Consider the following 9,107-nt stretch of genomic DNA (forward strand, 5'->3'; position numbering starts at 1 on the left):
CACTTAAATTAGGTCATATTACATGAATATAGAGGGAAAGAAAGTAGGGCAGGGATGCAAGTGGTGTGGTGCAAATAAATGCAATGGGAAAATAAGGTTTTTCAAGGTTTATTGTGAGATTTTTAGGTTTTATCTTTATTTATATTGCACTTGTAACAGAGGTTACAAAGTGCTCTGAAAAGAAGAAAGTCAGGTCATGTCACATCCTGATGGCAAAAATAACCACACGCAGAAGTTACTGATGAACCAAGCCTCTCTTCTTGATGACATGTTCCATTGCAGCCTTTTCAGAGGTGTCCAAATGGATATCATACTTGGCCAGGATTTTGAGGATGGGTCTCAGCCTCAGCCACCACTGTACCTTTGCGATACGATGTCTGAAGAAGAAAATATGTGTTAGCTCATGAAGGGAAATGAAAACAGCAAGAACTAAATTCTCAAAGCTCAGATAGTCAAATGTCATTCATGTAAAACTATTGTGATTAAAGCTGTATTAAATCATTTCTAACCACAAATAAGCAGGAAAGCAGGGGGCCTTAAACTTCAGAGTTAATATGCTTGCATACAGCTGTATATGTCCAGAGTAACTGATGTTTGATGAACTCTTTCAAATGATGTCTTTTGCACACTGACTGTGGTTTACTATCAACAGTTGTTTTTTTTTGGTTTTTTTGGCTACATTAGTTTGGCAAATCCGAATGATTAATTGAAAGGTACATATCAGAATTTAGATTAGATTTCATGTGTAAAAAAGACTTAGTTTGAATCTTTTGAGTAAACACAAAACAGTGTATGGTGACAGAAGACAGAAGAGTGACAGAAGAGAATACAATACAAGAAAATAAACTGGAAGGATAGGAAGTCTTACTCAAAGTCAGTCTCTTCTTTAAGGCTTTCCAGAGGCTGGAAGATCAAAGCTCTTTTCTTCATGCCCAGCACACAGGCTGAATCTGGAGAATTGGCAAAGATGCGACCTGGAGGTTTGAGGTTAAAGATACAGCATACATTAGCACGGAGAGCACCAAAAATGATCAGGCTATAATTCTATACATCTTTTTCCCCTTTGTCCTCACCATGTCTATAACACTCCTTCAGCTTGTCAGTCAGCCATAGGACAGACTTGACCCCCATCTTGGTGCCAAAATTCCTGTCAAACGGGCTTGGTGTTCCACCCTAATCGAAGAATTGGTTTCATTGTATTTATGGAATCGAACAGGGGTGGAAAATATTGAATCTGTGCACAATAAACAGACAATCTGAATACCTGCTGCATATGTCCAAGTACATTCTTCCTGCAGTCAAACACACCCTTGCCCTCCTCGGAGTACAGGTTGTAGATAAAATCTGTTGTATAGTGTTCATTGGAGTTCTCATTTCTGGAAAAAAGAAAAGCTCTGAACCTCCGGCGAATGGTGCAATGATGATTCTGTTCAGAAAAGGAATAACGAAAATTCCCACAAACCTCAGAATGAGACCTCTCTTCACTGTGGTTTTCATCTTTTCCAGCAGATGCACCACATTCATCTACAAACAAATAAACATCAAGTTTAGAAACATCCATCTGTCACTGATGTATGTCATCACTTCGCTTCCACTCGTTTGTAAATTCATAAGCTCAGACCTCAAGGTCACGAATATTGCAAGGATCCTCAAAGACGTAAGCAGCATCAGCTCCAGAAGCCAAGCCGGCCATGGTTGCCAGGTAGCCGCAGTATCCTCCCATAGTCTCAACAATGAACACTCTTCGTTTGGTGCCAGCAGCAGATTGCTTGATCCTATCGCATGTCTGAAAGGGACAAAGAGAAAAAGAAAAGGACATTATAGTAACTAGGACTTCATTTGTAGAATGTTAGATTGTCTGGTTTTTGTGTTCTGTGAGAATTTTACCATGGTTATGGTGTTAAGAGCAGTGTCAGCTCCAACACTGAAGTCAGATCCAGGAACATTGTTGGAGACAGTAGCAGGAATAACGACAAGGGGAATACAAAGCTCCTCGTACTTCTCTCTGGCTTGCACCAGCTCCAGACCCCCCTCATATGCCTGGTGAAAACAGGAAGGAGGGAATTAGTAAAAAAGGCAACAAGTGACTTTCACTTACATGTTTGGCTTTAGAAACATGATCAGAGTCTCTATATGGCTGCTTACCTCAAAGCCTCCGATAATGATAAGAGCATGAATGTTGAACTTAGCAATGCTCAGACTGATTTCCTCCATTACCTTTGATGGTAGGGATCTACATAAAAGGAAAAAATCATGGTAAATTATACCTGCTCAATGTTCACTTTGGTCAATGCAGACTTAAAATCAGTGAAACATGTCATTACTGTACCAATCAACAGAGTCCTAAATGTCTCACCTCTTTGTTCCCAGATTGGAGCCCCCCTTTCCAGTCCATCCTGCCACTCCAGACCAACCAAGAGGCTCAATCTGTGCAGGGAAAGGGTGTGTGTTATTACATGCTCTTCCATATGTGTCAAGTCAAGTTATGTCAGTTTATTAAACACACATTGTTATATTTGGCATGTCTAAGACCCATTGACAGTCAACAAGTGGATTATTAGCCTAGATTTTATACGATGGTGGGGGCTTATTGAACATGTTGAGGAAAGCTGTTCCAAAACTTTGGTCTGGCCATAGAAAAAACACAGTCACTTTTATGTCTCAAATTATTATCTTGGATGGAAAGCAACAATTTATTAGATGAGCTCAGTGTTCTAGGAGGACAGTGGGGATGTAAAAGGTCACTAAGAAACGCTGGGGCTAGCCTGTTCAAAACTTTAAGAAAGAAAGTAAAATCTAGTTCACTCAAATATTTACACATAACCAGTACAATGATGGTAACATATAAGTAATGTGGTTTGATTTTTTGGATTTGGTTTGCAAACTTGCAGCTGCATTTTGCACCAGCTGAAGATATGAAACTGTAGTCTGACTGACTCCAGATTATAGTTGCTATGATCTAGGTGAGAAGAAATAAAAGCATGGATTATTGTCTCAAAATCCCTAAAAGAAAACATGTGCTTGACCTTGCTTAAAACCCTAAAATGGTAAAAGGGTTATTTTTTCATCAGCTTCATCAGATTCTTAGCATGAAGTTTCATATATTTGGAATGTGGTCCCAGGTTACAAGCTACATATTCATAACATCTGGAGATTAAAATTTCCGTTTTATTTCCATCTTATTTTAAAGAAATTGCTAGTCTCAAAGGGAGGTGCAACTGTGTTTCGTCCACATAGCAGTGATATGATACTACATGCTTTTTCAAAATATTTATAAGGGGTAATATGCAGGAAAAATGAAATACAACAAGGGGTAGACAATGAGGATCGCCTAAAGGAAAGTGAAAAGGTCCGCTTCTCTAGGAAAGAGACAATCCATTTAAGAGCACTGCCATGTGTAAACTATGGATTCATGTAGTAAAACTATAATAAAAGTAAAAGATTTCTTTTACTTTTTAAATTTGTGTAAACCCACAATTTACCTTTCCATGAGCCAAACCATCAAAGCCGTCGTGCACAGCCAGCATCTGGTGGCCCTGGAGGAGACCAATCCTGACAGCTGAACGAACTGCAGCGTTCATCCCAGCGCATGGAGCACCCACATTCAAAATAGCAATGTTGATATTGCTCTGGCAGAGAAAATTTGACATATGTCAGAATAAATGTATTTTCCACTGTGACGTATTAACTGAGAGACAGCTTTATGACAGTACAAATATGCAGTAGTTCCTGACCTTTGTGTCTGGGGGTTGCACGTGAGCCAGCATTTTATAGGTGTTCCAGTTGTTCTCAAAGCTCCTGTTGTCAAAAGTGAGCAGAAATGTACAGACATTTCAAACTCAACACAACAGCTGAGATTTTGAAATGTTTAACACAAAGGTGCATGCCTCACTTTCCCCTGAGCTTCACTGCATCGTCAAACCTCCTTTCTTCCATGGCTTTGGTGACGTCTTTTGTCTGATATGAAGGAAGGTGAGAGGACAAAGAAGAAACTGAGAAAACTTGAATCAGCATATTATGAATAATGGTGCTTTAATTTAAGGGGAGAGCTCCACAGATCTCTCACAGTTGCTGTCATGCTTATATTTTTACACTGCACAACTTGTGTGTTGTATTAATATTTGCTTTATGGAACAGACGGACTCACCACTTGCACACACTCCATTAGAGGCAGCCTGACAGCCATGTTTCCAGACAAGCTGACCACACATGCAGGAGTTTCTGGTGTGGCCTCTAACAGAGCCATCACAGCTTCCACACCCATCCTGCTTGCCTAAATAAGGGAAATGAGAAACAGGGACTTAGAGAAGACGATAAGATGAATTTATGAATATCTGAAAAGTTTATGGATGGAGCTACTGAGCAATTACCAGGATTCTGTCAAAGGCTGATGGGGTTCCACCTCTCTGCACATGGCCCAGGATGGTGGTGCGGGTGTCAACGCCTAGTGTCTTTGTTACCAGCTGGACAGAGACATTATGAGTTTATGAGCAGTCTAATAAGACCAAAGCCTCTCTAATGTGCTCATTTGTTACAGCACTGCTATTACTGACCGCTTTGATATCTTCACAGGAGATAGGTGTACCGTGGCGGTCAATTGCTCCCTCTGCAACAATGAGAATGTTCAGACGGGAGCCACGGCCTCTTTGCTGAGAGGGAGACAGAAAAGCTGTCAGACTTTTTTTTTTAATTAAAATGATGCCAAATTAAAGTGCGTGACAAGACATTTACCATTGTCAGTCTTCTGCACAGATGCTCCTCCCATCCTTCCTCTGGGGGCATCTCGGGGATAAACACCCAGTCAGCACCACAGGCCAGAGCTGTCACCAAAGCCAGGTAGCTGTAGGTGAAGGATCATTGGCACTGAATTATAATTTAAAAGTAAGTATGTCAAGCTTGTGTGTCTTATATCTTAAAAGGTGATTTTAGTTTTAAGATTGACATGCACCAGTTTCATAGTTGAGTAGTATAATTGAAACAAAATGACAAGGATGGATTGGGGTAATGAATAAAATAGAAGACTGACATTAAACAAGCACAGGAGCACAGACAACAGTTATTACGAATGGAGTTGAAGTTACAGAGAAACAGAAGTGTTTTGGTGTTGTTTATAATATTTTATCAAACTGCATCACATTATATTATACTGTATTAGATATTTGTGTGATTGAATATAGACAAACACACATTTATAATCCCCAACCCATGCTGTACTCACCCACAGTGCCTGCCCATTACCTCCAGGATGAAGGTCCTCTGGTGACTGAAGAAAGACACATTTTAAATCATGAATGTTGAAACAGCAGGTCTGTCCATCAAATAAATATGTAAATGCCTGTATCTATACCTCTGTGCTGTGGTAGTAATGGCGTCCACGATCTCAATGATACGATGTAGAGCAGAGTCTGTGCCGATGGTCATGTCAGTACCACAGAAGTCATTGTCGATGGAGCCCACCATGCCAACGATATTGAGGTGGGAGGAAGTCTTGGCCTCATTTGCAGTGATTTTACCTGAGCACAGATTAAAAGCACTCTCAGATACATTTGCCAATATGCTTGAACAGAAACACTGATTTTAGGGGGTAAGGACTCTCACCAGCTTTAACCAAGTCTCCCAGCAGCTCACTCCACTCTGTACGGAACTGATTGGCACCTGTCAGACTGCCATCACCTCCAATAACACAGAGGTTGGTGATGCCCAGCTTGACCAGGTTACAGGCTGCCTTGGTGCGCCCCTCCTTGGTACGGAAGTCCATACAACGGGCACTACCAATCACAGTTCCACCCTGATGTCAAGCAAGGAAGGAAGGGTTTCAGTACCAAACAAGACTCACAAGGCAGCATATCAGGAGAAGGCTAGGATTATCAGAAACTGAAGCACTCATGTCTAAGGCCCATTAATGCCCATGGAATTTATCTACATTTAAAGCTAAAACGTTCCTGTTTTCTCAGGAAAAGACAGATTTTTGTGTCAGTGGTCAACATTAGAGTTAGGGAAGTAGTGGTGATGGTTAGGATTAGGGTAAGTCTGTACATTCCACAAAAGTCCATGACCATGATGTGTGTGTGTGTGTGTGTGTGTGTGTGTATGTGTGTGTACTATGGGTATGTCAAATATAAGTTTTTCCTTCATTATTATTATGATTTTTACTGTTATTCCACTGCATTGCATATGCTTGAGGTTTTTATGTCTCTTTTCAAATGTAAAACACATTGAATGTCTGCTCTATAAATAAAGCTGCCTTGCTTTGCCTTGCCATTAAGTCTTGCTATTTAATGAACCTTGACATTTAAATGACCATCTGACCTACAGTAGTGCCCTGCAGAGGCTAAAGGGTTGCTAGAGTTACACAGATCCTCCATCCCACTCACAAAAAGGTTAGACGGTGACCTGCTGGTCACAAGTTAAAAACAGTGTGGAGATAATAAGCGTGTAGCTAAATATGCTTCTACATCCTTATGCTTGTTCTCACCAGCTGCAGCATCATTGACACACTTTCCCAAGTAGCAGGGCGAATATTGTCTCCTCCATCCACCAGACCCTGGTAACCCTGTCAACAAACAGACACACGGCACAATATCACCTCCTTGAAAAGGAGTCATTGCTGGGAAAAAGCCTGACATTAAATGCCACAGGCATAGTTTTACTCTGGGACATGCTGCTATTTCTGCCCAACAACTAGTTATAACTGGTTTGTAAGGTATTATAAGGTGCATGGAAATGTGAGAATGCTAAAGCAAATGTTGTAATTTGATAATTGCTTAAGTCATTTCTCAAGCAAAAAAAACAATCATTGGCTGGTTCCAGCTTCTTAGTGGCAAGGATTTGTTGCTGTTACTTGTTTATTTTGTAAATTGAACAACCTTTGGAGTTTGGATTGCTGGACAGGCAAACTAACTAATTTGAAGATGTTGCCTGGGACAGTGGATGTTTTTCACATTTTTTTAAATTCATTTTGAGTTTGTGATTAAACACAAACTGATTATAGAAATTGTAATTACCTCATGAACAAAATACACCTTGGCTCCAGTGTAAAGTCCCACTCGAACTGTGGCCCTCACAGCTGCATTCATACCTGTAGACACAGTGTGTGTTTGTGTGCATTAGTCCTTTTAATATTATCTTTTAATGGGAATCGCACACAGGTGGAAAGAATGACTGAATACATTCATGTTAAAATGGTGGTTAACCCCCCAAAATAGTAAAATTGTGAAAAAATGGTACTGTTGAGTTTGTATTGCAGGGAAGGCAGCTGCATATTTTCACCACCCAGGGCGTTGCATAAGATGGATAGATTAACTAACTGAGAGTGCCAAGAGCCTCTCCACTTACAGTTTAAAGGAGAAGAGGAGAGAAAGGAAGAGCAGGATGGCCTCTACCTCACCACTTTACAAACACGACAGAAAGGTCATGCCTCTAAAATTAGCCCACATAACACATACACTGTTAAGAGCAAAAGGAGGGATGAGAAAAAGAAAAAGAAGAAACTTGGACTAAAGGATATAAAGATATCTAGAAAGGTAAGGTTTTAATAAGGAATGAAAGTGAAAAAGAATACGTTTGAGAGCTCAACAGACACATCTTGTAAAGTCTTGTAAAGTTTGCTTAGAAGCAGGAAGACAGATAGGCGGATAACTTGCTCTGTCACATTTTCAGACAACAGGGTTGTGAGGGGTCAATGACACAGTTCCCAAAGGTCACAGGGGAGATATCCCTCAAGTTAAAGGTCAGGGAGAGAACCTGCCTCACTCTGTGGTCGTAACAGTGCTGGATGAAGTGTAATGATCAGGTATAAAATATTATAAGAAGTCAAATTTGTTATAAAAGGGCTGCAAACATGGTTGAATGTGGCAGTAAATAAGTAGCTAGACAGTTATTTATAAGGTTAGAGACTGATGATATATCCGATGATATACAGTATATTGGTTTATGCAGGTTACTTATCAGTGACAATCAATGGCCATTCCAAAGCAATCAAATGTTGGCCCCTAGATAATTTGATTTCTGACTCATTACCCATCTCAAATACTTTTTTATTTGTAATACTCTGTTGTTGAATATGATGACTTCCAACACACCAGGTCCTCTCAACCACCTGCTGAAGGAAACAAATTGCAGACATGCCCTGTCTGGGCACACTCACATACCACCCTGGAAACCCTCCACTTACCCTGGGCATCTCCTCCGGAGGTCAGCACGGCAATTGCCCGACCCACTCCCATCTTAGTGGGGTCGACTGTAGCATGTTGTGCCATGGTCCTGGAGCTCAATCTGGCTGACAGAAAGAGGCTTTAAGTGTCAAAAGCCCTACTGCCTGTACTGTGTGGGGCACGAGGAGCCTCAAACACAGCCTGCCTGTTATGGAAAGTAACAGCAGTTGCAAGTGCACAGCTTAACTACCCTCCTGGCAGACGTCAAGGCACACGTGGGTGTGCAAACACATTTAGATACATGCACACATGCCTATAAAGGTATTCAACCTGCATTACCCCCTTATATTTTTTCAAATTTTACCTTTTAACACATTAAATCACAGTGGAAGTCATCATTTGTTTCCACACTTATCATCAGAAAAATACAATCTTCAATGTCAAAGTGATATTGAAGATGAACTGTTGATTACACACTAAATTATCAACTGTATCAGCAACTTCTGCTTAGATTGAAGTCTGATTACAACGTCTCCAGGACATTGATATTTTTATTTTTAAGCCAACCTACTCATTTGTTGTTTCTCAAATTGTTGTTGTTTTTAATTACATGATTAGATTAGTTTGAAATGTTTCTTTGCTGATATGATGTAGTTTTTGACAGAAATTTTACTAACAAGCTGTTAGCTATTGGACTTGTACGTGGTATGCATGCTGCATGTTTGTGTTTGATGGGACTTGGATTCAGTCGGCGTACCGATTTAAAACATTGTCCATGTCTCCATTTAGCTTATATACAACTCATGACTTGATGTTTCAGATGTGTCATGGTCAAGGGGGGGGGGGGGGGGGGGGGGATATGCAATCAATTTGATATTGTCTGTTTGTGCTTAATGTAGATCAATTTGATTAGCTTGTCTTTTAATAATAACTTACATTTATTTTTATAATTTT

At 40.3% G+C, this 9,107-nt stretch overlaps 1 protein-coding gene across 1 annotated transcript; it reads right to left on the minus strand.

Moving 5' to 3' along the window:
- Positions 1 to 92: 92 nt before the first annotated feature.
- Positions 93 to 8,361, minus strand: pfkmb (phosphofructokinase, muscle b). Its single transcript, XM_053315702.1, has 22 exons — positions 8,174 to 8,361; positions 7,005 to 7,078; positions 6,476 to 6,553; positions 5,599 to 5,788; positions 5,348 to 5,513; positions 5,219 to 5,263; positions 4,732 to 4,840; positions 4,554 to 4,649; positions 4,371 to 4,463; positions 4,148 to 4,273; positions 3,893 to 3,957; positions 3,735 to 3,798; positions 3,483 to 3,629; positions 2,357 to 2,427; positions 2,146 to 2,233; positions 1,888 to 2,040; positions 1,622 to 1,786; positions 1,463 to 1,524; positions 1,265 to 1,376; positions 1,074 to 1,173; positions 869 to 974; positions 93 to 377 (listed from the first exon to the last, which is right to left on the minus strand). Exons 1-22 carry the CDS (start codon positions 8,256 to 8,258, stop codon positions 236 to 238), a joined length of 2,337 nt encoding a protein of 778 aa, XP_053171677.1. The 5' UTR covers positions 8,259 to 8,361; the 3' UTR covers positions 93 to 235.
- Positions 8,362 to 9,107: the final 746 nt, after the last annotated feature.

This window comes from Scomber japonicus, chromosome 3, assembly GCF_027409825.1.
Source record: "Scomber japonicus isolate fScoJap1 chromosome 3, fScoJap1.pri, whole genome shotgun sequence".
Lineage (NCBI taxonomy): Eukaryota > Metazoa > Chordata > Actinopteri > Scombriformes > Scombridae > Scomber > Scomber japonicus.

What these genes read in the sequence shown, in the direction of transcription:
- pfkmb (XM_053315702.1), bottom strand. Translation starts at nt 8,258, where the DNA reads ATGGCACAACATGCTACAGTCGACCCCACTAAGATGGGAGTGGGTCGG. An exon ending in ATTACTACCACAGCACAGAG is followed by an intron (nt 5,264 to 5,347) that starts GTATAGATACAG and finishes GTCTTTCTTCAG; the next exon opens with TCACCAGAGGACCTTCATCC. An exon ending in TCCAATCTGGGAACAAAGAG is followed by an intron (nt 2,234 to 2,356) that starts GTGAGACATTTA and finishes CCTTTTATGTAG; the next exon opens with ATCCCTACCATCAAAGGTAA.